The following is a 27,302-nucleotide window of genomic DNA, read 5'->3' as shown; positions in this document are numbered from 1 at the left end:
CTGAAGCTGGAGGGGGGGCTATTCCCTCTATGGATGATTATGTACTGCGATTCATTTCGATGGCTTCGCGAATGCAAGAGGGTGGGGTAATTATAGGTCAAGAAGGGTTTAACGCAAACATGCAGCTGTCTGCCATTGCTCTCTTAACCTAATTTATTGGGGGCACCTGGTTTTCCCTTAGAAGGATTTGTGGACAGCATAATTTCTACATCAACGACAGGAATGACGGCAGAGTCAGGAAGCACTTTATTCAAACAGGAGAACCGCAGTAATTTACCAGTGAAATTCCTAGAGGATCAACTGTCCTTTAGCTTTCCAGAAGCTGTAGACAGCTCTTCAAGAGGCTCGACCGACGGATAAGTGCATCACAACATATGCAAGGAATTTGACAGTGTCTAATAAGCTTGCTTGAGTTGCCATCACAGAAAGCAAATCAGAGAGTTGACGGCTCACGGTGGATAAATCTTTTTTGTTACTCTGAGGAATACGCGATCTTTACACCTAGGAGCTACGTAGCATTTTCAAGTGCCGCTGAACTACAGTTCCCACCAGCAAGCAGGGAGTTGTAGCACAGCAACAACTGGAGGGCCAAAGCTTCCCCATCACCTGCTTCTACATCTTATCATTTCATCACTTTTGTAAGGAAAATCAATATTAACTGCAGCAATAGCAATATTGCAGCTGAATTTATTACCAAGATGACATTTTGGTTATTCTCCATCTGGTAGCCACTAGATATTTCCACTTCCCAAAGCTGTTGGGACCTCCCCAGACCTAGATGTCCACAGGTGTGTGGGCTTTGTTTGGGTCCCCCCCCTCCCGCATACATTTTACAGACACTCTAGCAAGATAAACAAAACAGCCGTTCTAGCTCCCATCTCTTTGACCTGCTAAAACTAAAATATACAGATCAGATGAATTTTGTAATCTCCTTTTGGAAGCGGTAATCTGTTGGGGAGGAAGGCCCAGCCTCCCCACACATTGCCCAAGCCACACCTGTGGATGGGCTTTGCCATTTTTAAGATCGGGTGCACTGCTGAAAGTTAGATATACAAAACGACAGGCAGAAAAGAGGAAACCCAACATGGGACAGAACCATTTGGGTTACACCAAAGTCCTTTGCAACGGGTTCCCTGCTAGTGCTTCAGCCTGACCCTCCAGGAATACGTGGTGAGGATCTGAGACTTTTTCTTCACTACACAAGTATAGGTCCCTTCATTGATGACGTTGGCTATGATGCTCATGTGGTCGTCATTCAGAGACAGGTATCCAGGATAGGAGTATTCCAGAAGCTCCTTCTCTTTATACCAGCTGTGTGTGGGAAAAGCAAGAGGGGAAGATTGATATTCACCAGGTTTGATCCCTTTAACCACGCCCTAGAGTCCTGTGTCCAGTTCTGGGCGCCTCGTTTTAAGGAGGATATCGACAAGCTGGAACATGTGCACAGGAAGGTGAGTGGAACCAAGGAATGGTTGCCTCAGTATAAGGCAGCTTTCTATGAAACCCCTGGTGCTGGTTGTCCCTAATTCAAGGTAGCTCGCTTTGGACTAAATGAGCTTTGGGATTCCTTCCAACTGCACAATTCTAATGATTCCCAAAGATCACATACGGACACACATTCCAAACTAAAAAGTTAAAGAGACATGCATGCATGTTTGGCTCAGCCCTAAGTGAGATTACCGTACTTACTAAACTTTGCCTTTTTTATGAATGATCTTCTGGCCACAGCGGAAGGTAACGTTCCTGCCTTCGGGAACAATCCTCATTTTCATCCTCGGGGGAAGCGGCGTCGGCATCACCGTTGGGAACGGGAATTCTGCCGGCAGAACAAGGAAGGGAAGGGAGAGCAAAACAAAAAGGGCATATTCTCAGCTTCGAGCTACAGGTTTAGGATTACACGATTGTTTTCCTGCTGTTGTCTTACTAATTTTGAAAATCGAGGAATTTTGGGGAAGGGCTGGAGTTCAGTGGTTAGAGCATCAGCCTTGCATGCAGAAGGTCCCGGGTTCAATCCCCAGCAGGGTTGAGAGAGACCCCAGTCTGAAAACATGAAGAGCTGCTGCCAGCCAGTGTAAAGAACAATGGGTTGAAAGGCTCCCCAGGGATCAACCCCCTGCTGCAATGCAGGAATCACATCTTAAGAATCCCTGATGCAACTGCTACTGAGCCAGGTTCAAGGGCCTTGTCTTAACAAAGCCCTGAACAACTCAGGGACCGCATGAACCCTTATATTCTGGTTTGATAACCTGCAAGAACATAGCTGGCCATTCCCCCAGTCGGTGGTGCTAATTTGAAATCAACACAAATGCAGCCTTTAGTGTCATTGGCCCAGTCATGTGGGAACTCAGCCCATAGAGATTCATCAGCCACCTTGTTTTTCAACTTTTAAATGCCTGCTGAAAACTTTTCTATGCCTCCAGGCTTACGCAGGCAATTAACAAACAACAGTTATCCGATATCTGATCTTAAATGTTTTAATGGCTTCATGAGTGGTTGTTGTAAACCACTCGAATTTTTTAAAAAAAATGAGTAAAGGTATATAAATATTCTATTAAAAAATACATGATCATATTATCATTTATGAATCGCTTCCCATGAGGCATCCCAACTTCCTAAACTCTCTTGGATGTTGCATTCCAAACACCAGAGAGAGACTCCCAGCTATCAGGAGAATGTGGCCTGTCATTAGCCCATTATCCTGGACAGGCCAAGCTATCAGCCTAGCAAAAGAGCATTCTCCCCTTGCGTCTATTGCTTATAAATATATTATATATCCCTTTTAGAAGCAGATATCCTTGAACGCTAGAATCCAAGCAAAGTATATTCATTACCTGAGCAAAAGCCGCAGCTATATGGACAATTTTTCTTCATAAACTTCCTGCGCGTTCTGCAGTAGCCTTTCTGAGACCATGAAGGACATATGAAGATTCGATCTTTACAGCCTGAAATAGGAAGATTCATTAAAGGTGGCAATAAAAACTTTTAAAAAGCTGATTGAACTTTGTGCACTTTGATTTCAACCGATGTTGGTCCTGTCAACGGAAATGTACCCACATATTTATTTATCGGAAGCATTTTTAAAATCCTGCTTTTCATCTGAGAAAGGCTATACATGAGTGGCTTACAGACAGCAGTGGTAAGAAAGCCCATGCCTTCAAGCTTATGAAGTAGCATAAAAGGAAAAGATATGAGGAGGGACGTGGAAGAAAGCAAGCTCAAGGCACTAGTTACTGGGTAAAGGTTCCTGTAGCAACCAACCAGCATGAAAAACTTTGTAGAGGGGAATTCCAAGGTAACTGATCTTTCAGCTGAGTCTTTAATTTTTCTTTGTTCCAACAGTTGAAAAAGCATGCTTTGGAGCGTGGATGGTTTGAGTGGAAGAAGCACATTTACAAATATACAGTGGTATCTTGGGTTAAGTACTTAATTCGTTCTGGAGGTCCGTACTTAACCTGAAACTGTTCTTAACCTGAAGCACCACTTTAGCTAATGGGGCCTCCTTCTGCCACCGCGCCGCCGGAGCCCGATTTCTGTTCTCATCCTGATGCAAAGTTCTTAACCCGAGGTACTATTTCTGGGTTAGCGGAGTCTGTAACCTGAAGCGTATGTAACCCGAGGTACCACTGTATGTGAAAACTTGCCAGGTCACCAGAATGTAAGAAGAATCTTGCTGCACAAAGGGTTAAGAGTCATGCATCCATTGCTCCACCTACTTTTTTCCTCTGGTCCCGCCCACTTCTGGCAGGTGGCCCTAGGAGACAGTGCCCTTGGGCCATTGTGTTTTGCATGCAGCACTGGAGATCCTGAGTGGAGCAGGAATGTTGGCCTACCTCCAGGTTCCCTTCTGACCCTGACTCTTAAAAGACGCCCAGGTCAAAGGAGAAAGGGGAAGGAAATAAATAAACCTGGCTGCATCAGCAAGGCTAAGATCATATAATACATTAGAACAACCCCCCCCCCCCCAAAAAAAAATAGAAAAGGAAAATCAAGCTCAGCTATGGCCTGTTTTGGCTTCACAGCTATCGGCACTTATTAGAAGGAGCAAAATGTGCGACTGGGAAGGTGGCACAAGCTTGGCACAGAAAGCAGTCCTTCGACGGCAATGCCAATTCAACCCTTTTTTCAAACTGTAGGAAAACAAGGCTGGTTTCTGATCCCTCCGCTGCCAGAGCTATGTTCTCATCAGGCCGTTTTCTCCTCACCCCACCTCACCCTCTGCTGTAAATATAGCATTTCACAGAATTTCTATGATGGACCAGAAACGTATCATTTTCTCTCCCCAATACTAGTTTTCAGAGGCCCAGCCTCAGGAAATCTGGGGAAGTTGGAGCCAATAACTTCCAAACTGAAGGCGTGCGGTGCGGCCTGCAGGGATAAATGCTGCTTTCAGGAGAGGAGAGAGAGCCACTGATGTAAACACGTTTCTGCAGGGAAGCAGCAAAGAGACAGGCAAGCTGGCACTCAAGAAGGCAGCTTTGTGTAGTGGTTAGAGTGCCAGACTCTAGGTCCCTGGGAGACCAGGGTTCAAATCCCACAACACAGCCGTGAAGATCTCCTTGCAGGGCTAGCTTGGGGCCAGTCCCTGTCTCTCACTCTAGCCTACCTCACAGGGTTGTTGTGAGAATAAAATGTGGGGGGAGCCACATACAGCCTGCCATGTGTGTTGGAATTGTTTAAAAGGTGTTTTCCTAGAGGAATCGTAGAATTGCAGAGTTGGAAGGGACCCCGACGATCATCTAGTCCATGGGTAGGCAAACTAAGGACCGGGGGCCGGATCTGGCCCAATCGCCTTCTAAATCTGGCCCACGGACGGTCCGGGAATCAGCATGTTTTTACATGAGTAGAATGTGTGCTTTTATTTAAAATGTATCTCTGGGTTATTTGTGGGGCATAGGAATTCATTCATTTTTTTTTTCTTTTCAAAATATAGTCCGGCCCCCCACAAGGTCTGAGGGACAGTGGACCGGCCCCCTGCTGAAAATTTTCGCTGACCCCTGATCTAGTCCAACCCCCTGCAATGCAGGAATATGCAGTTGCCCCATAAAGGATTGAACCTGCAACCTTGGCATTATCAGCACCACGCTCTAATTTTAAAGTGTTAATTTTATTAAAATTGTTTTATCATCTGCTGCTTGCCACTCTGGACTCCTTTTTGGAGAAACGGCAGGATATAAAGTTAATAAATATGTCACCATGAGCTCCTTGAAGAAAGGCAAGATAGAAATGAAATTATTTTTTTAAAGTAAAACAACATATAATTTGGCCCCTATAAGCTCATCATCTAGCCCCTTTTCAGCCTCCTAAGTGCCCACTCCCTTGCCTGAACCCAATCCACAAAGGGCTTTTTAACCCCTCCTCCAGGGAGCCACCATTGCCACTGAGCTAGAAGCCAGTCTCCACTCTCACCTCTCAGGCCAATTTGCACATGAAGCAACCAACACAATGCGTGAAGGGACAGGGCAGCAGAAGAGCTAACAGTGCTTAACCGTGCAATTGCTGGTTGAGTCCTTGCTTTCCCTCCTTGCAGCCAACAATGCTCTCGCTCACCGTAAAGGCGGAAGATCCCCCACATCTCATCCTGCGAAATGGTGTTTTTCCCAGTCAGGGTGGCATTGATGTGCATCAAGGCATTGGGGTCCAGGGAGTGCATGAGGCCCAAAGCATGGCCAATTTCGTGGGCTGCAACGTGGACCAGGTCTGTAAGCCAAACACCTAAAGATGGAGAGAGAGATAGAAAGGTGGAGAGAAATAATCAGTGTCCTTAAATCAATAAGGCAACAGACCAGAGCACCAACCGGATGTACAAAGCCACCTTTCACCGGATCAGACCATTGGGTCCACCTAGCTCAGTGCAATCCAATTTCAACCTGAGATCACAATGATGCTCACACACTGGGCTTCCGAGTTCGGGTTGATGCCACCTTTTCACCGCAAAGAACAGTCAGGAGAGTTGGGTGGAGAGCAAGCCAAGCAAAACCTTTTACAATCTACCAGTTGGGTTTTATCAATCTGATTTGGAGACAAGATGCCTTGCTGGCAAGAAGCAATCTTTAAAATGTCCATTCCCCCACCCCCACCCCCCGCCCTTGGCCCAAAGTGGAAGAGCTGTGAAATCTGTGGTGATGGCGGTGAACTAATCTATACTGGTCAGTAAAAACATTATAAATGCGTTATAAACATGTGACCAGAAGGCTCTGCAGAACAATTTAAAATCGTCATTGTAACATTGCATTGAGAGCTGTGCGACTTTATTTAAAGCGTTTTTACAAATCAGTATAGATCCAGTCGGTGTTTACGCACAATAAACCCCAAGGTGATGCAACACCTTTCTATTTTCACTCAAATACGAAACATGCTTGCAAAGCCACCTCAAGGCAGGGAAATTCTTCCCTGTCAAGCCAGAATGTAGATAGACTTTCAGAGGTGGAAGCCAGTCATTCACATTTCACAAGGTCTGGCACCTCAGCAAATCTGTGCATGGAACCAGAAAGATGTGAGAGCCGACAGTTAAGTGCATTTCTCTCCAGTGATTTCACGGCTCTGGGTTTTAATGGAGGGTTTTTACTGGTCAGAGCAACCCACCTCATGCTTGGAAACCACAACCCAGGAACTTACGACCTGAATTTTGTGGGCTGGTTTTGTCTCTTTGGGCCTAGCAAGCAGGGGGTCTCCTATGAGCCTAGCAGTCAACCCTGTCATGGGAAGTTGAACCATAAAACAAAGCAAGCAATAAGGGCAAGGGCAAAGGTTAGCCTCACTTTTCCAATAGATAAAACTTAAGGCCACCACACCATAAGTTTAAAGCACTGTGATACTACTTTCAACAGTCATGGCTTCCCCCCCAAAGAATTCTGGGAACTGTCATTTGTTAAGGGATGCGGAGAGTTGTGAGGAGAAATTTCCCCTCACAGAACTACAATTCCCAAGGCGGCATAACAGGCAATCTCTCTTCCCAGGGAACTCTGGGAATTGTAGCTCTGGGAAGGGAAGAGGGGCTTCCCAATAGCTCTGAGAGCTCTTAGCAATAACGGTGTGAATTAGGAAAGTTCACCTTTAAATGCAGTCTGACCCATATTTCTCTTCCAGCCCTGTCTCCAGCATTCATGCTGACCTGCTTGCACCAATCTTATGAGGCGGTTAGACTATGTCCAGGCTCTATTGCACGTTCACTCTCATTTGTTTACAGGGCGGTTGCAAACAGTACTGTTTTTCTAGAAAAAGAGGTGCTGGAACTCACCATGAACACCTCTTATAATGGCAATGGCACCCACCTGAGCACTCATCCCAATTTACTTTTACAGTGGTACCTCGGGTTAAGGACTTAATTTGTTCTGGAGGTCCATTCTTAACCTGAAACTGTTCTTAACCTGAGGTACCACTTTAGCTAATGGGGCCTCCCACTGCCGCTGCGTGATTTCTGTTCTCATCCTGAGGTAAAGTTCTTAACCTGAGGTACTATTTCTGGGTTAGCAGAGTCTGTAACCTGAAGCATCTGTAACCCGAGGTACCACTGTACATGTCTCCCCATTAATCATTCACCCACTGCGAATTTTTAACGCGTATCACTGTAGTTTTCTTAACCGCCAAAGCTGATTTTTAAAAACAAAAGCAGATTCGCCACGCTATTTGATCTGTGTCAAGTGTGCCAATCTAAAGTCCCTTACCCACCAACATTTCTCTGATGAAAATAGGGACGTCCCAATTCCATAATTATAATTTATACCCCACACATCTTACTGGGTTGCCGCAGCACTCTGAGCAGCTTCCAACATATATAAAAACATAATAAAATATTAAACATTTTTAAAAACTTCCCTATGCGGGGCTGCCTTCAGATGGCTTAGGGGTCGGATACCCTCCAACATTTCCAATGAAAATAGGGACATCCTAAGGAAAAGCGGGACATTTCAGGATCAAATCAGAAACCAGGACGGCTTTTCTAAATCAGGGACGTCCCTAGAAAATAGGGACACTAGGAGGGCCTGAAGTTCTGGTATGTGTCCAAATTCTCCATCTGGTCACACTGTGAGGACTGTTGTAGGGTTAAAAAATTGGGAGGTTTGAAAAAATAAAGGTGGCTAGGCTGGGGTGGGGACAACAATTGTTGCAGACACTTCCCGCCCCTATTAAAGACCCATCTGCTTAGCATTTAATGTCAAGCGGAGCCTTTTAAAAGAGCAACCCAGTCCGTAGTGGAGGCATCTGCTGCCCACAAAATGTCCACGTCTGCAGGAAATCTGGTGATCCAAGTGAACAAAAATGTAAACAGCCCTCCCCCCCTTTTTCTTTTCTTTTGGACGAGAAATCAAGGGAAGGAACAAGGCAAAACCTCTCCCCACTGATAGCACAACTGCCTGGATCTATGCTGGGGTGGGAATGGTTTGTGCAACTGTGGTTGCAGCAGCCCCACTGAGTCACCGAAAACTGAATCTGGACCAGCCACCCCTAAATCTGGAACATTCTGTGTGCAGAACTCCTTCGTCAGCTTACGTCGCAGACATTTTTCTCCCCCTGATGTCTGGCAAGACAGACGTGGAACCAGGAGGGGGGGAAAAAGCTGTCTAATCTAAGTCAACCCCAACGAAGGTCAACGCATCAGAAAGCTTTGATGCTCCTCATGGGAAGAGTCTGGGCACATCTTAATTGTCTAGCAAACCACTCAAGAGGATTGCAGGCAGCTTTTTGTTTTTAACAGTTCCCATTCCCAGCCAAACAGTGTAAGGAGCCTGACAGGCCTCCCCAAACAAGAATAAAAATAAATCGATATTTTAAAAATATCTGTGCTGAAAAGAAAGTGAGGCTGTGTACCCACTATAGGCTTAAAGCATATTCCAATGTTCCCTGCCCCCAAGAATCCTGGGAACTTTAATTTGCCTCTCACAGAGCTACAATTCCCAGCACCCTTAACAAACTACAGTTCCCAGGATCTTTTGCAGGGGGGTGTACTCTGAAGGATTGTAGGCGGCCTCTGAGTGACTGAGAAATCTTGTTACCTGTATATGCATTTATTATGACTGAGTATATTTGCATAATGTACGCGACAAGGCTGAGTTCACACAGTATATTCACAGCATATTCAAAGCACATCCTTTCTCTCAATAACTATGGGCAATGTAGTCCCAGAAACCCCTGATAAAACTGCAGTGTCCAGAATTTTTTTCAGGGAAAGAAAGCATATTTTTCAGGACCAAAGGGACTAGAAACTTGTTTTTATGAAAAATAAAGAAGGAAACCCAGAAAGCACCTGCAAAATCACACACAAGAAGAGCTATGTGTAAATCCCATGAGGAAAGGCAGCAAAATGGCACCAAATGTTACCCACGATGACGTCGGCCTCAAGAATCGAGACACGTGATTCCCTTACCCTTTTTCCAGCTGAATCTCGTGTTGCCCACGATCCAGTATTCATGGTCATCAAAATGGATCTCGCCTGTCTGAGGGAAAAAGGCATGGGCAAGCTCTCCCGTTGTCCCATCAAAGCAGTGGTGGATACTGGACTCCAAGCAGTCTGTATGGTTTATGGAATAGAAGCCTGGGGAGAAATGAAAATGATGAAATGGGATCACTTACCAGTAATAACGGTGGAAGTCTGCCCTTAGCCCCTGCCTGCCCAATGGTTTAATTTTAAAAAGGAAAAGGGGAAATATTTATTGATTTTTCAAAGTAAATGAAATCCCCCACATCCAACAATGCCATCTTCCCACTGCACCCTCCAAATGCAGTTTATTTGTGGGAAAACACTGAGTGATAGCCCGTTGCGTGTGTAACCAAAGAACGTCATAAAGTTATCTTTCTGGGTAATGCCTTGACTTCCTCAGTTAATTTTTCAGCGAGTGCCGAGGTCCATACTTCTTGTTTCTACTGCGATGAGTCCAAATGTCCTAGGGTCGTGGAAATATATGTGCAAGGAAGCAAACATCACTGTCCTCACTAAGACGGGGTGAACGGACAAGATGGCTGCCCAATACTGAGGTAGTACACACATCTTAAAATTGTAGAAGCTGGTTTGAGGGAAAGCACATCAAACAGGAGCATTTCTCAAGAAACTACAGGATGGATACGGATTGTGGCTGGTGTCTTGTGCCCTTGGTTTCTAACACTTGCAGTGGGAACCAGAGTAAGCGCTAATGGTCTGAGTCAGACCACTGGTCCATTTGGCTCAGCATCATCCACACGGACCGCCAATGGCTCTCTAGGGTTTGAGACAGGGAGTCTTCCCTGCCATACCTGGAGAATCCCCAAGATAGACCCTGGGACCTTCCTAGTGCAAAACCACTGAGCTGTGCCCTTTCCCCATATCGAAGTGGTAACTTCAACAAAACGTTGCAGTGCTGTTCTACAAGGTGTGACCGGAAATTTCAGTGAATGGTCACAGAAATCGGTCAGCGAGAAGTATTCAAACATACAATCATCCTCAGAAACCCACGAAATGCTCACATTTGTGTACGGAAATGAAGCTGTCACTTTAAGCATTTAAGCATTTCCGTGATGGGCGGCAAACCTTCGAAGAAGACCCTCAGTCAGGCAGACCGCCGAGAAGCAGAACGGCGGCAAATGTCGACAGAGTTCGTGAGTTATTGAGTTTGTCCGTCTGAATGATGGCGGAAGATTTGCATAGTCCACGTGAAATCGTTACTGATGTTACTGAGTTCTCCCACCCTCCATATTCTTCCAATCTGACCCCACCGGATTTCTTTCTTTTTCCAAAACTGAAATCTGCACTGAAAGGGCACAGATTTTCCAGGATTTCACACATCCAAGCTGCTGTGACGAGGGAACTGAAAGCAGTACAAAAAGAGGACTTCTCCAGAAGTTCCCAATGGTTCTACGAATGTTGTCAACAGCGCATTGTATCCGAGGGGGCCTACTTTGAAGACCTGTAAGGTTCGAATATTTCTCGCTGTCCGATTTCTGTGACCATTCGCCGAACCTTCTGGTCACACCTTGTATGTTCCAGCCAGCCATGCCCTCTGCTAGGGCACTCCATTCCATCTTCCTTTTCCTCCCTCCATCCTGACACAAAGCATTCTGTAACCAGTGAGCATGTTCAGTCCTCAGCGGGGTTGCTGTGGGTTTTCACACCCCCCATCACACTTTCAGAGTTTTCTTCTAAAACCAGCACTATAAGAGGTAAAAGGTAAAGGGACCCCTGACCATTAGGTCCAGTTGTGGCTGACTCTGGGGTTGCGGCACTCATCTCGCTTTATTGGCCGAGGGAGCAGGTGTACAGCTTCCAGGTCATATGGCCAGCATGACTAAGCCGCTTCTGGTGAACCAGAGCAGCGCACGGAAACGCCATTTACCTTCCCACCGGAGCGGTACCTATTTATCTACTTGCACTTTTTGGGGTGCTTTTGAACTGCTAGGTTGGCAGGAGCATGGACTGAGCAACAGGAGCTCACCCCGTTGCCGGGATTCGAACCGCCGACCTTCTGATCGGCAAGTCCTAGGCTCTGTGGTTTAACCCACAACGCCACCCACGCCCCTACTATAAGAGGAACCCATACCAATTTTTAGGTCACTGGCTGCCCTTGGCGGCACCTCTCGGAAGCTGAAGGGGGAGACTTCGCTCCACATGCGGAAAGCAGCAGACAGGCCCTTCCTTGTCTGGCTCTCATTGATGATGTTCCTAGGAAAAGACAGGATCCTGGAAGGAAATGGAATTGGAATGAAAATAAGAGGCAGCTTTGGAACTGTTTGAGCTAATAGAGACCAGAGGGATCGCGACCAGAAATGGCTGCTCAGCCCCACCCAGGCTTGGAAGATCACATTGTATCACACACACATAGAGATGGAGGTTGGGAATTATAGGGACAGAACTACCCAAACCGTATAGAAATCTATTCATGTGTGCGACGACAGCGGAAAGTATGTTACTTGCCCAAAAATGGAAAGAAGAAGAAGTCGTCCCAACGAAAGAAGAATGGATAACAAAAGCATACGGAATATGCAGAAATGGCAAAACTTATTGGAAAAATAAGGAATCAAGATAAACTTTTTAATAAAAGAATGGAAATGGTTTATTGGATATTTGCAAATAAACTGTAAACAGATAAGGACACAGGCAGGATTATTGTAATAACCTGCAGTTTTATAAGAATGTATATTTAAATAGATGAATAAATGAGTAAGTTAATTTGGAATAAGCAGAAAATATAAAAAAATAAATTTAAGGAACCACAGAAAGAGGGGGAAGGAAGTCGAGTTTCGAAATGTTAAAATGACTGTAAAATGATTGAAATGTATAAAATTGAAAATCAGAAATAAAAATCATATTAAAAAACCGAGAGAGATGGGGGGGCGGCCCTCACAAATCCCTGCAAAGGGTGCCAGATTAAATCCCAACACCTCCTGTTTGAAACCTTGGCTTGCAGCCTAGACCAGGGCTGGGAAACCGTGGCCCTTCAAGTCTTCAGAACCGCAGCCAGCCATGCCCCTTTGCAGCACACTCTATTCCATTTCCCCTCCCACTAGGCTTCCTTGTCTGCCCACCTTCCAAACGGAAAGTCTGCACTGCCTGTGTGGATGGAAGACAGAGCCCTCCCCTTTATCATTTCCACCCCTTCCCAGAAACCAGTATTCAAACCAGGAAAGGAGAGAGAAATTTACGTTGCAACGTATTTCCCCCAAACAAACCCTAATTTGCACTTCCTCCAGTGTTAGCCAAATCAAAATGCGGTTATACTTTGAAATCCCCATGCCTCTGACACAGTTTGCCGAGCCCCACAAAAAGTACAAAAATATGTGTATTTGAGGTATGCAGAAAAATGCATATACATTTGTAAAATCAACGGGCATAAATGTAATTTAACAGAGAAAATCCATTGCAAAAATTAAGTATTTGACCCCCACCCCCAAAACTATTGGTATTTCTACAAATCCTGGCCTTACTTGTACGTGAGATTGAAGTGGTCCCACTTCAGGTGACCTGGCGTGAGCGTGTAGCGTTTCTTCCGGCTATGGGGATGGGGTGGAAATTTGCCATCTCGGAGAGCAGGGGGAATTCCAGGAGGAAAACCGTGAAGAGCAGGATCTGCCTTAAAAAAGCCAAGCCAAGCAGGTCAGGAGGAGAGCTCAGCGTGTCAGCTTTGCACCAAAGCCTCTGGGTTGGGTCCCCGTTACGTGAGAGGCAGCATGGTATAGCGGTTAGAGTGATGGACCCAACTCAGCCATGATTCACACTGGGAAGACTGTGGGTAGGAATGTCACAGAGTTCGGATGAAAACTGAAACAGAAAAATTGTTCCATGGCCAGAAAGGAAATCAATCCAGCAAATACAATCAGAATCCGCTGTTTTTGCTCGGTCTGCAAACAATATGTTGTTCCATCTGCAAACAATACGTAATTTATTACTCGCCCCCTCACTGCCCAATTTGCAATTGAATGAATGGGGGTGGAATAACATCATTTACACTATTAATTATGGAAGCCATGTGATTTTGCCACAGTGGACAGTGAGACTAATAACCTGGCTTTTGGTGGAAGATGAACTGAACGGAAACTGTGCTGCCTGTGATGAACACAGAGTGAAAAGGAAAACAAAGTCTTCTTACTTCCACATCCGAGGGCCCGTCACTGTCTCTCACCCTACCCTACCTCACAGGGTTGTTGTGAGGATAAAATGGAGGGACAACCATGTACACATGCCCTGCTACGGATATACCAATAGACAGAACATTCATTTGGGAGGCTAAAAGAAGACTATAAGGGACGCCTCTTTCTTTTATGAAAAAGCTAATGTCGTCATTCTGCCACTAGGTGACAGTCTAGAGAACAAGATGGTTTGAGGGCAAAACTAACTCTGACCAGCATTTTATTTTTGTAAACTGACCCCAATCTGAAACCCTGGAGAGCTGCTGCTGGTCAGTGTAGCTAGGTGGACCAATGGCTTGCTACAAAGCCAGCTTCTTGTATTCCTCTCTTCTGCAGGGCAAAGGGAATCCTGAAGGTTAAACTAGCATGAGAAATGGGCTCTGGATCTCAGCAGGGAAAGAAACAAGGAACTGCCAGATCCTGCCCTGTATTCCCCCCTAGCTCTTGTCAGGAATGGTTGGTCTTGGAGCTGAGGCCAAGCTGGCTTAGTTGAGATGTTGGACTCAGAAGATCTTTCACTGGGTGCGCAGCTCTTGGTCTGAACAGCCCTCATGAGCTGCACACAGTGGAGGCTGATCCATTAGGGCAAATGGGGCACTGCCCCACCAACCTCATTCTGCCTGCCTTTTTTATTACACCAAGTCCAGGGGGTGGCCCTGCCTGCCAACGTCCTCCTCCTCTTTAGTCTCAGGGACAAAACTCGAATTAAGTAGGCTCTGCCCCTCACTGGCTCTGGCGCCACCTGCTGTTGGGCTCCCTGCCTTCTGCCCTATCAGCCTCTTCTGCCACATGATGCCAACCAACTCCCAGCCTCACATGTTTTTTTCCAGGAAAGGTCTGTGAGCCAGCGAAAGAGCTGGCTGGTTCCTTAAAGAGCTCAGCTGAAGGCAGCCAAGCACAAATGGGCTTTCTTTAGGGCTGCCAGCTCTCTGGTTGCAGCCCCAGAGATTCTTGTGTTTCAGGGTCCTTTTTTCAGGAGCCTGGAGCTGGAAATATTAAGCATCAAGGATGTCAGCCTGTCTCTAAATAAGGTAAAGGTAAAGGGACCCCTGACCATTAGGTCCAGTCGTGGCCGACTCTGGAGTTGTGGCACTCATCTCGCTTTATTGGCTGAGGGAGCTGGCATACAGCTTCTGGGTCATGTGGCCAGCATGACTAAGCCGCTTCTGGCGAACCAGAGCAGTGCATGGAAACGCCGTTTATGTTCCCACCAGAGCGGTACCTATTTATCTACTTGCACTCTGACGTGCTTTCGAACTGCTAGGTTGGCAGGAGCAGGGACCGAGCAACGGGAGCTCACCCTGTTGCTGGGATTCGAACTGCCGACCTTCTGATCGGCAACTCCTAGGCTCTGTGGTTTAACCCACAGCGCCATGCATGTCCCTTGTCTCTAAATACCAGGCTTGCAATCCAGGGGTGGTTGGTGCCCACTGGAGGCTGGTAGGTTGGGAGGTAGGGAGGCCAACACTAGGTGGCGCCAGAGCAACTACTGGCTGAGCCAACTAAGTCTATGTTTGTCCCCAGCCTCTTCCTCCCTGTTGAGTTGTACAAGGGGCAAGACCAAGGGGGAGGAAGCTGGCAGCCAGGGGCACCCCCTGGATTGGATGGAAGTAAATATCAATCAGGAGCTGCCCCAGGGCAGGCTGAGGTTGGTGGGGCAGTACCGCATTTGCCCTAATAGACCAGCCTGCACCATTCAAATCTCCACTTGGCTACAGAGCCCACTGGGTGATGTGGGCCTGTCGCTCCTTCTCAGCCCTGCCCTACCTTGCAGGGTTGGTGTCAGGCAAAAATGGAGGGTGGAGAAGTGAGACCGAGCTATCTTGAGCTCCTTGTCTGTTTGCCTCCTCTGTGTAGTTGTAATAAACCGGCTTGATTAGCAACGCGTTGCAGCTGGGGTTGGACTAGATGATCCTTCGGTTCCCCCTCCCAATTCTGCACTCTCTTCACAAAAGCAGGCGGCTCTGAAACGTCCTACCCCTTGCGGAAGTGAGGAAGGGAAAATGCCATAGTGAAACAAGACTCTTCTGTAGTTTAGGATCTGTCCAGAAACTTATATAGGGCACACAGACATGTGCTTTTCCAATGCCTCTGTAAGTAGGTCAAAAGTCTGATCTCACGCCCAAATCTTTAGGAAAGAAAGAAAGAAAGGAGTGTGTGAAACTTCCATTTTGGTCCCTTCCCCACAAAAAAAAGGATCTTGCAGAGATGGAAAAGCTTCTGAAAAAGGAAGCAAAAGGATCAAGGGGGTGGACACACACACACACACACACACACACACACACCATGAGGAAAGGTTGCAGCATTTGGACTTTGGGACAAGGAGAGGTGGGCAAGATAGAGGGGCAGGACAGAGGTGTATAAAAATGTTGCAAAGTATGGTGAAAGTGGTTTAGGAGAGGCTTCTCCATTCCTTCTTCCACAATACTAGATTTTTGGGCCATCCCAAGGAGCTGGGTGTTAAAAGATTGAGGACAGACAAAAAGCAAGGACGTCTTCACACAATGTACCTTTAAACTGTGGAATTTTTGATAGTCATCAGTCTGGAAGGCTTTAAAAGATTAGTCTAATTAATTCACGGAGGGTAATTGTCTGGGGAAACTGAGGTTCAACCCATCACCCAGCCCTGGAAGCTCAATTGGCAATCTTGGGCCAGCTGCTGTCTGTCGACGTAACCTACCTTCCAAGGTAGTTGGAACCATTAAAAAATTTAGAGGTGTGTGTAGTAATAAATTAAATCGGTGGGCCTTACTTCTACTTATGCATGCACTGTTAACCCCACCAGAAGCTTTTTCTGCCATGCCAGCAATCTAAAAATGAAATATGAAGAGGCAATACTTGAACTCTTTGCCGTCTCTTCTGCCCAGTGGACAGGGATGCAGGACCTGAGTTCAAATCTTTGACCTCCTTGCAAAAAAACCAAACAAACCCACAACACCGTGAGATATAATGTAACAGATGAGCAAATATTAAAGTTCCCATTCCATAGAATATGACCACACAGCAAAGAAAAATAAATGGTGAAATGCAACAGACCTGAGTTCAAATCTGTGTCCAGTGGGACAATCTTGGGTCAGTCACAATCTCTCCGTCTAACCTACCCCACAGGGCTGTCGTTAGGATGAAACAACCGCCTTGAGCTAATCTGGGGTGGGGTGGAAGGCAGGATATTAAAACAGCACACAATATTTGGAAGAAAACGGGCCGCATCTTACCTCAGTCTCTCTTGCTTTCGTCTCAAGCAAACCTTCCCGAGCAGCCAGTAGACCCAGGAGCGGAATAATGCATAAGAAACTCAAGATGCAAGGCCATTTAGGGCTTCTCTGCTTCTCCGTTGGTAGAAAGCCACGAGAAAAGCCGGCAGAAAACTTTTCCATATGCTCCATGCCTGGCTTTAATTTAAAAAACAACAATGCAACACAGCAGGAAGGAAGAGAGAGAAATCAATGCAGGCAGTGTCTGCAGCAGTGGCAAACTTCGCTGGGAATTGACAAAACTATTTGGAGGGGAGTGTTGAGTGAGGGGCAGGAGGGAAGAGAGGAGTAGACTTTACATTAAACTTTGGTTTGATGAGCCAAGTGAATTTTCTTTTTTTAATAAAAAATAAAATCAGCTCCTGCCAAGCCGTTTCATATTACTCTGTGATTTTCTGTTAACAGAGGAGGGAGAAAGGGGGGGCACCACTGGACAGCCGAACAGCTGTGCTCAGGGGAGAGAGAGAGAGAAAGAGAGAGAGAGAGGCAGCTCAGCCAGCTGTGTCTCAGCAGCTGGAGCAGGGAGGCGATTTATGCAATGACACCCTGCTCCAAAAAGGGGGGGGGGGAGTATAGGAGGGGAGGAGAAAATGGTGGGATGGAAAGCAGAAGCAGAATCCAGATTCAGAAGTTTCCCTTTGGAATATTTCAACGGGGGGATGTTCCATGTTAGGAAATGTGTTGTTCATTGACCGGCATCTTCTAGGAAGGCAGGGTGGGCAGAGACCAGTAGGAGCATCAGTTTCATCTGGTTGCTCTGCTTTCACAAGCTGGTAAACAACACTGGATCAAAGTAAGAAAACAAGGAGATCCAGGGCGATGCCAGCAACCACTGCTATTCTTATTATTCTTATTATATAGAAGCCTCATGCCTAGTGTGACTCGGGAGTTCTAAGAAACAGAACAAAAACAGTGGAGTTTTGCTTAAAATCGGTGGGATTTGGAAAGGTTCAATCCGCCATCTTGATTCAAAATGGCGCCCAGTTAAGAACTCAAAAAGATCCTGCCGGATCAGGCCAGTGGCTCATCTCATCCAGATACCTGTTCTCACAGTGGCTGACAAGATGTTTGTGGCAAAGCAGCAAGCAGGATTTGAGGATTTTCCCCTCCTGGGGTTTCCATCAACTGGTATTCAGAAGCATTGCAGCTACCAGCTGAAGAGGCAGAACGTAAACATCATGTCTAGTAGCCATCGACAGCCCTCTTTTCCAAACGTAGCAGAAAACCAGCTCCATGATCTCAAGAAGCATCACGCAAAATTTGGATAAAACCAATGTGGTTGTAAAAGGTTGGGTCCGCCATCTTGTTTCAAAATGGCTTCCCATTGTTTCTAAACATCGGTGGTAACTGGCTCCTCGATCTCAGGACCATCGTGCAAAATGTGGTTCACCTTAGGTAAAGGGACCCCTGACCATTAGGTCCAGTCGTGGCCGACTCTGGCGTTGCGGCGCTCATCTCGCTTCACCTTAAGAGGTGTCCAAATGCACAGAAATTGAACAACCGTCCAAAATACGGATGCAGATTTTGATCTCTTTGATTTCAGCCCCACCTTTTACCAGAAGGTCCCGGGGTGGGGTTACGCAACAAGGTGACAATGCAAAGTTAAAAATCCGCAAAGCAAAGTAGAAATATGGAGAACCGAAAGCAAATAATTTTGGGGTGGTGCCGAGTGACAGTGTGGTATAGTGGTTAGAATGTCCAAATGAGGACCAGGGAGAGCTGAGTTCAGATATTTGCTCAGCCAGGAGGTTCAGGGCTAGCCAGTCTGTTGCTTGAAGCAAAGTTCAAGATGGCACCCACACACACAAAAATGCATGCATATAAAGCAAAGTGGACAGGGAGAGGAAACTTATGTCAGTCTTAGCAAGGAGGCAGTGTCCTCCACTGCTACAGCATAGGTATGGGGGGGCAGGTGAGGCCAGGGGGTGTACATAGCTCTGTCCTCTGACAGAAGGGAACTCCAGAGGAACAGTTTGGTGGAAGCAGGGCGGCCACCGCTGCTGAGTAGCACCTACAACTTGACTGCAGTTGCCTCTACCTAATGGTTGGGTTTGCCTTGACGAAGCTCAACGGGCGACTCTAGGCCAGTGGCCATCTCCCAGCCTTGCCTACCTCACAGGGGCGTTGTGAGCCCAAGAAACAGCGGGGAGCAAGATTTGTGCACTGCCCTGAGCTGCTGGGAGCAAGCTCTTGGTTTGAGGGGAACCACCAAACTCATTTAACTTCCAGCTGATGCCCTGGAAGAGCAGAGTGTAGCTCTGAGACCTGGTGGGTATTGCAAATGGTGCCTCCAAGCTGCTTGCAGGGAGGGGCTGGAAAAAAAGGGGGCTGGGGCATAGGAAGCTGCCCTCTGCCATTGTCAGACTGCTGGGTCTATCCAGCTCTGTGCTGTCTGCACTGACTGGCAGTAGCTGTCCAGGATTTCAGATAGGACTCTCCCAGCCTGGCCAGGGAATGCTTGTAGCTCAGTGCCAGAGCGTTTGCCTTGCACCCAGAAGGTCCTAGGTTTGATCCCTGGCATCACCAGGTAGGGCTGGGAGAGAGCCCTGCCTGAAACCCTGGAGAGCTGCTGCCAGCCAGTGCAGGAAGTACAGAGCAAGATGGCCTGACCCGTTATAAGGCAAGCTTCTTGTATACCTGCAGATGGCAGAGATTGAACCCGGGACCTTCTGCGTGTAAGGCTCTACTCGCTGATCTGCCTCCCTTTCAGTGATGAGCCCTAAACTGGTGCCACCCCAGAGCAGGGTAAAAATAAAAAAAGAGGATTATAGGAAGCAATGAGGAGATATAAGAAACCATTACCCAGTTCTCTCCCTTGGAGCCTCCTTCAATCTGAGACAGGCAGAAAAGGCTGCAGTTTCCCTGGAGCAAGGGAAACGGCTTGCTATCCCTGGGCAGGTTAGGGTCATGCTCGCGCCAAGGCGAGGGTGGAACGGTTTTCTTTCAAGCCAGAGAGCACTTTCTTGGAAAGCAAAGCTCTCTCGTTCCCCTCGTGCTTTGACGCGGAGACAGACACAGCTCCTAATATGAAGTTGAGGGATGCTGGCTCTTTTTTTAAAAAAAAAAAGTCAGGAGAAGCGAGATGTTTGCTCTGAAGGCACGATAGCCAAAGAAAACCTCTGGTGTCCGAGCAGCAGGCATTGCAGCTGGGAGGTGTGTGTGCCAGGGGAAAAATCAGATGGAGAACGGGACTTTGGGGGGAGCTTGCATAGGTTTTGCAATTGAGAAAGATAGGTTTTTTTCAATTGAGAAAGCCTGGGAAAATAAGCCCCAATTCTCCTCCCTTGCAGGGAATTGATAAAAATCGAAAGGGTGGTATGATGAGACTTGAATGAGGTGCAGCTTGCAGCCCCAGTGATGCCTGAGCAGGGTTCAAAGCCTGGGCAAGATGTCAAGGTTAAGTCTGCGATCTGGGCATAGGAGATGAGTGCTAAGCCTGAAGCACTCGTGCAAAACATCCATCGTGTAGGCCTGATGTGGCCCCCCAGGCCTTCTGATCCAAATCACGAGGCCGTTTCGGCCAAGTCACGAGCCGCAACATCATACGTGCACGATGTTTTGCAGGCTCGGGCAATTAAGCTGCTAAAGAATCATGGGCGCTTTTTTCTTTTTAAAGCCTATAATATAAGCAAGTTAAAACAAAAGAAACTTAGATCTGGCCTAAGCATGCTTCGGAGAGAGGTGGTAGAATCCCCAGGTCAAAAGTTTACAGCTTCAGATCGTAAGTGGGTGTTAGGCTTATCTTCCTAACCATAATGAGGACTAGGAACTTGCGGGCTTTCTTTAAAAATGAAAATTGATAACACTTTGCACTGCATTCTATCCCCTGATTCTATACCAGGCCGGGGCTTGCCCCAAAAGATGGAAAATAGCCCTGTCCTTAACTGAACCATGCTGTTACTTTCTCCATTTTTTTTTATAAAGAGAGGCTGGCTGTGTTTAGATGCTTTGACACACAGCCATGGTAAATGGTATTACATAAGCTGCACAACAGGCTATTCTTAATTCTCCCTTCTCTTTAATGAGAGTTTCTACCTTCCCCCCCCTTCTTTCAATTTTCACATCTGGCTGTTTGACTTGGCCGGTTCTCAGTGATTGTTGAATCCAGCTCAATTTAATTTTGGCCCAAGGAGAGGGGAAAATATTCCTTGCAACCTCGCATGTCTTTTTCAGTCCTGTGTCAAGAAGCAAGATAGAAAAAAACGGCAGGGAGGGAAGGTCATATGGAGTTACAAGAGAAAGGCCTGGGCATTGTGGTCATTTGTGGGTGGGTGGGGGGCAGAATTTGAGTCAGTTCCCCTTTACAGGTCAACCTACTTAAGTCACACTTTCTGAAACAATAAACCAACTGAAATGCAGCACTTCTTCAAAATTTGCACTTCTCCGAATTTTGTAATGTTTTTTAAAAAACCGTGCACCCCATGGTAAAGTGTGCATTCAAAAATGCATACGCCAGTGAACGCAACATACAAAAATGTGTTATTTTTAGGGGACATTGCATGCTCAAAATGAGCACATTAGCCAACAATGCAGACAAAATTGTGTGCACGTCAGGAGAAAGTTGCATTAACACGCTGATGGGTTTGCGCGAGGACTAAGGAAGTCGATCAATCTGCAAACTGATGTGGAAATGAAACTTAATATTGGAAACTGAGGGAACATGTCATGGAGGCAATAACAGTGCATTTGTGGTGGATATATACTGGACCGTCCCCACATAATTCTGCTTTATTAGTTGGTTCTGCAATACTTCCCGAATGTTGCCACACTATTTCACTACAGGACAACAAAAGTGGGGGCAGGGGAACAAGAACCCCTGGAAAATTTGTGGTACAAAAAGTTAGAGGATTTCAGCAGAAGTCACATCACACGCACTGATTGGAAACGAAGCGGTGTGTTGACCTCCAAACTTTTGCAGGTGGAAAGCAGCCCTGAAACTGCCCCTGACACCATTGTGAACACAAATAATCATGAATGCACAAGGAAAGCATATGGCTGGAAGGACTGAAAAAGATAAAGAACAAAAATCTAAGGAGCAATGGAGAAAGCGTCTTCCGTCAAGAGAATTCCAAGAATTTTAAAATTTGTTTGCGGGACAAGATGTCCCAGACAATTATGCAGATCCACAATTCACAAACAAATCTCTTTCTCTCTCTCGTCAACAGCAGCAAGCTCAAAAATATATCTGAGATTAGAACGGAAATGCAGACAGAAATTACAGAGAAAAACATTGAGACTTAAACCAGCTGCTTGCGGGGAACAGCAACACAGTTTATGTCTTTGATTCACTGCCCTGTTTGCAACCACAGCTATCTAAGACACCTCTAGCAGCTCATATGCAGGCAAGGAGGCAAGAGTCTGCTGCCCCCTGGTGTTTCTCCCTAGGAACTGGCATCCAGAGGTATCCTGCTCCTGTACAAGGAGGATCCACTGTTAGCCATATACTTAGCTGTTAATAGTTGCCGGCAGACCTACTCACCATTGAAATGTATTTAATCTTTGTTTACATGATTCATTTCATCATTGCTAGCCCTACCTGGAGATACCTGGAACCTTCTGCATTCAAGAGAGATGCACAACCACTGAGGTTTGCTTTTCTTCAAAGGTCCAACCAGCACAGCATCCTTTCTGCTAGAATGATGTTCCCAGAAAACGTTCACAAGCCAAGGTATGAAGGCAGCAACATACTCATATTGTTCATTAGCAGTACATGCTATTTACCCATATACTGCCTGCCTCTGATGCTGGAGGTTCCATGATGACTACATCATGGCTAGCAGTAATCGAGAGAGAGATATGCTGATATATATAAAAAATCCAATCCCATTTTAAAACTGCCCAGGCCGGAGAAAAAAAGTGTTACATGGGCAGGACACAATTAGACTCGCATACATTTCTCTCAATTCACAAAAAATATTTCCTTCCAAGGAAAAGGTTGGTGGTCTTTAAGAAGCTACTTTATAGGTACAGTGGTACTTCGGGTTACATACGCTTCAGGTTACAGACTCCACTAACCCAGAAATAGTACCTCAGGTTAAGAACTTTGCTTCAGGATGCGAACAGAAATCGTGCTCTGGCGGCGCGGCGGCAGCGGGAGGCCCCATTAGCTAAAGTGATGCTTCAGGTTAAGAACAGTTTCAGGTTAAGTACGGACCTCCGGAACGAATTAAGTACTTAACCCGAGGTACCACTGTAGTGAGGATTAGAACCCTGGTCTCCCAGGTCCTAATCTGACATTCTAAGCACTGACTCAGTTCTGAACATTGGGAATTTCTGCTCCACCATCTGTTTTTCATCGAACTTCTCCAACATCCCTTCCATTTACCTGGGCATTGGGCCCAAGCTAGCACTCTCACTCCTTTCTTTGCTACTTATTCCTTCAAGGTAGGCCACGACTTTCCTCCTCCTCCTCCTCCTCGGCTCATCACAATGCAAAGGGCGAGAAGCCAGCTCACCCAGAGGTTGGCGGAACTCTCAAACTGTTTCAGCAAAATAAAGCCAACAAACATCTATCTGGAGGAAATGCAGGTGGTCACTAGTCCGAAGGGATGCCGCTGCACGACTTTCCCCTAGGAAAGCCAAACATAAAAGAGAACAGGCTGTGCCCAGAGGAGGAAACAATCTTTTCCGATTCTAAGTCTTTGTAAGACTTATCAATGGCATTTGTAGGCCGCCCTGGGAGCCTGCTCTTGACTGGATAAATAAGCCAGGCTCCCCCAAAATCCAGATGCGGTCCACCTTGACATTAAAAAGAGAAACCTTTGGAAATGACTGGCAGAATCCGAGACCTGGGAGAAGAGTTGGTGAAAGAAGACTGGAATAAATTTAAAGACTATTTGCAGAAACACTGTAAAATTAATGAATGTTAAAATGATGTTGGATTGAAAATAAGTGGCATTAGTAACAAAGTTAATGAGAATATGCAAAAATGAGTTGATAATGGATGAAAATATAGAGCTACAATATGTTAAGATATAGAGTTAAGATAAACGAAAGAGGGTAATGATTTGCTGATTTGATTATTTAAATGGGAATACAAAAAGGGGAGGTGTGAGGAAGTCAAGGAAACAAGCTAATGAGTTTAAAGTTACAAAAAATGGGTTTGTTTTTAACTCTTTTGTATCTATTTGTTTTTTGTACTTTGTATTTTTATTTTTTTAATGTATTTTTGTATGTTTTTTTCTTTTCTTTTTTTTGTATTTTGTAAATTTATGTTTTTGTAAAATTTCAATAAATATTTTATTAAAAAAATAAAAAGAGAAACCTTTGGCAAACTTGAAAACGCAGCAAGAGCCGGATCATCCAACCCACAAAACATCAAGTTCCTGGGGCTTTGTAATGAGCCTGCCAGGGCAGGACCCGCTTGATCGCACCACGGGTTTTTCCGTTCTACAAAAACCGAGCAGGGAGGAGATTCTCCCTGCCTTCCTCTTCACAGCAGGCTAACCCCGACTTTGCCTGCCCTTCACAGCTGGGCAGAGAAAGGGAACTACTTGTCCGGTCTCCGAACACTCTGCGCTTGTTCACTCAAGCCGCACATCTTAGCATTGGGCTAAGTGATGGAAGAACAATTTGCTGCAGGTTTGGCCAGGGGTGGAGACAGGAAAGGGAAGAGATTGCAAAACTAGATGCTGTTGACACCCGAGGGCTCCCCCGGAACAATGTCTTTTCGTGCAGCGTGTCACTGACGCAGTGGTGGTGCATTGGTGGCGGATTTGACCAGATTCGCAGGAGGGGCTCTCCGAGGGTCATCTAGTCCAACCCCTGCAATGCAGGATTCATACAGCCCCGTCCACACATCGTTCCGCTGCATTAGCTACTCGGTGATGCTCCCCCGATATGATCGTGGATGACAGGGGCGTTCTTGCGCTCTGCCGTAATCACTTAAGTTTATTACGCACCCTACGCCAAAAAGGCCCCAGGGTTGCTTGCAACCATTTAAAATTCAGATTAAAACAAACTGCAGTCACAGGAAGAGAGCAGGTGCTGAAAATGTATGTCCCTCAGGTGTCAAATGCTAAGGTTGAAGAGCTGCCGTTTACTGTACTTATGTTACTGAAAATGTGTAATTTATTAGATATTAATATGATGTAGCAGCAGTAAACCTTTTTAACATGTAAATGGCAAATAAATACTGTAATAGAATCATCTAGTCTAGGGGTCAGCAACCTAAGCCCCATGGGCCACAAGGAGCCCACAGGGGTTGTTTAACTGGCCCATGAACCACACCCGAAATGAGCGACCCACTCGGCGAGTCCCCACATGCTGCGCTAAACTGTCGCAGCGTGGCACAGGGACTCGCTTCCACAGTCCTGGAAATCGCTTCCACGGCGCTGGAAATCATGTCTGCAGAGACACAGGAAACCGTGTCTGCACAGACGCAGATGTCGGAAATCGCGGGGGCATGTGCACGTTCCGGCCCATGGAGGGATCTCCACTGGAGTGAACTGGCCCAGGCGAGGTAAACCTTGCCAACCTGATTCTAGTCCAACCCCCTGCAGTGCAGGAATATGCAGTGCTCCCTGCAGGGATTGAACCTGCAACCTTGGCATTATCCTCACCACGCTCTAACCAACTGAGCTATCCAGGCTCAGTGTGGTGGGCCGTCCTCCTGGCCTCCTTTCAAAGCTACCTCACGACGGCAAATTCCATACAATATAATTAACACTTCCTGATTTTGCCTTGTTTTGCTTTTTGCTCGTTGTCGGGTGGCTCAAGGAGCTGCTCAGGTTACAGAAGCCTCTCATTGCCACCCAAAGCGCAGAAAACCTTAACTAGCTGCCTTTCTGAGATTTCAGCCATGAGGGCTAGAAACTTAAAAAAAGCACACCCACAAACTCAATATCATCAAGGCAGCTGAATTCTGCAGCCAAATGCCATACACAGTGGTAGGGAAAATAAGACAAAACACTCACCTTGCCATGTGTCCAAGTCGACCCATCTCACTGATATTGTCCGGAGTGCTTCAAAAGAAGCAAAGGCACTGGTGTTTGTTAAACCTGGACGTCATGCCAACCATGGTTTATTGTGCCATTCTGGAGGCAGAGGGTATGGTTCAGGATCCTCTGCTTGGTTAATAGCCATGTACGGTCCCATACTTCCAAACCTATTGCCATGTGGTTAGTTCCACAGAATAAGAGTATGAATTAACCCCCCCCCCATAGGGGAACCTCTTGTGAATGAAGTATCCCCAAAGAGGGCATGGACAGGTGGCTGGCTGGCTGGCACCAGGAAATGAGCACCCTACGCTACCACATTTTACTGCAGGCCCCCTTTTATCAAAATACAGAGTGGTACCTCGGGTTACAGACACCTAGGGTTACAGACACTTCAGGTTACAGACTCCGCTAACCCGGAAGTAGTACCTCAGGTTGAGAACTTTACCTCAGGATGAGAACAGAAATCACGCGGCAGCGGCGGGAGGCCCCATTAGCTAAAGTGGTACCTCAGGTTAAGAACAGTTTCAGGTTAAGAATGGACCTCCGGAATGAATTAAGTTCTTAACCAGAGGTACCACTGTTTAACAGTCCTACTCTGCTTGTGAAACATACAGTCGTTAAGGGGTTTTGGGGTGTTTTGGACTACGTAATTCTGTTTGTGTGGTGTGTATAAGAAGCCCCAAGAGGCGCATGAGACGAGGGCAGAGCTGAGGGAGAGAAGGGAAACAGGGCTATTCCATTACCTCTGCTGAGAAACCAGCTGTCTTTGGACCTCCCTTAACTTTGTCCTCAAGGCAAGTGTCCAATCAGGCAACCTGAGCAGATTCTATCCCAGCCGGCCATCATAGTAATTTTCGGCACCGGTGCCTTGTGTTTTCCTCCTCCCTCAGCAGACCTTTTTCCTTGTGTGTCATGTATTTCAGATTGCAAGCTCCAGTGTTCAGGGACTGTCTCAGAGCGACCTGGAAAAATCAGGTGAGCGCACCTTTTGGGGCTCCAACTAAAATACATAATAAAAAAACAGTAGCCCCCCCCCATCGCTAAAATCCTCTGCAACACGCAGAGACCAACAGCAAGGCAAGCCTAGCAAAGAGAGTCCCTGGGAAGTTTTGAAACAAGGTTCAACAAACGACTTGCACATTTCCACCAGACCTGTGTCAGGATCTGCTTGACCCTGAAAGCAAAAACACTCAAAGTCTCATTAAGAGTTTGGACGAGCATGGCTGACTCAATTTGGTACGTTGCAGCAAACCATGGTTTCCCAACACACAACTGAACCGTGGCTTAGAGCAACTAGCTGGCTTTCATTCTCAGCCCCCACCCCAACCTACCCAAAGCATAATAAATTATCTTTCTTTCTCTGGAAAGGGACTGTTGCGTTTGCTGTGGCTTGTCAACGTTCAGTTCACACCAAACCCCAGATTAGGCTCCCTTTAATCACAAGGACAGTGTTAAACACCTGAATCATTTGCACTAGGCATGGCCGGGGGGTGGGATATGGAAAATGTCTTAAATC

General features: G+C 46.4%; 1 protein-coding gene across 3 annotated transcripts; it reads right to left on the bottom strand.

Annotated features, from left to right (window-relative positions):
- Positions 1 to 228: 228 nt before the first annotated feature.
- On the bottom strand, positions 229 to 27,190 carry MMP23B (matrix metallopeptidase 23B). 3 transcript variants are annotated; one of them, XM_083628864.1, is made up of 9 exons: positions 25,763 to 27,190; positions 16,809 to 16,985; positions 12,892 to 13,037; positions 11,508 to 11,647; positions 9,365 to 9,532; positions 5,548 to 5,712; positions 2,832 to 2,942; positions 1,690 to 1,816; positions 229 to 1,311 (listed from the first exon to the last, which is right to left on the bottom strand). In XM_083628864.1, the coding sequence occupies exons 2-9, from the start codon at positions 16,977 to 16,979 to the stop codon at positions 1,137 to 1,139; spliced, it is 1,203 nt and encodes a 400-aa protein (XP_083484990.1). In that variant the 5' UTR covers positions 16,980 to 16,985; positions 25,763 to 27,190; the 3' UTR covers positions 229 to 1,136. The 3 variants fall into 3 exon arrangements, with proteins under 3 accessions (XP_083484990.1, XP_083484991.1, XP_083484989.1); XM_083628865.1 differs by lacking the exon at positions 25,763 to 27,190 and adding an exon at positions 19,650 to 22,850; XM_083628863.1 differs by lacking the exon at positions 25,763 to 27,190 and adding an exon at positions 18,313 to 19,571 and having other exon boundaries at positions 16,809 to 18,237.
- Between the last annotated feature and the right edge of the window lie 112 nt (positions 27,191 to 27,302).

This window comes from Podarcis filfolensis, assembly GCF_964270895.1.
Source record: "Podarcis filfolensis genome assembly, chromosome: 8".
Lineage (NCBI taxonomy): Eukaryota > Metazoa > Chordata > Lepidosauria > Squamata > Lacertidae > Podarcis > Podarcis filfolensis.
The sequence above is the reverse complement of the archived record's forward strand: the minus strand, read 5'-3'. Positions and strand labels throughout refer to the sequence as shown.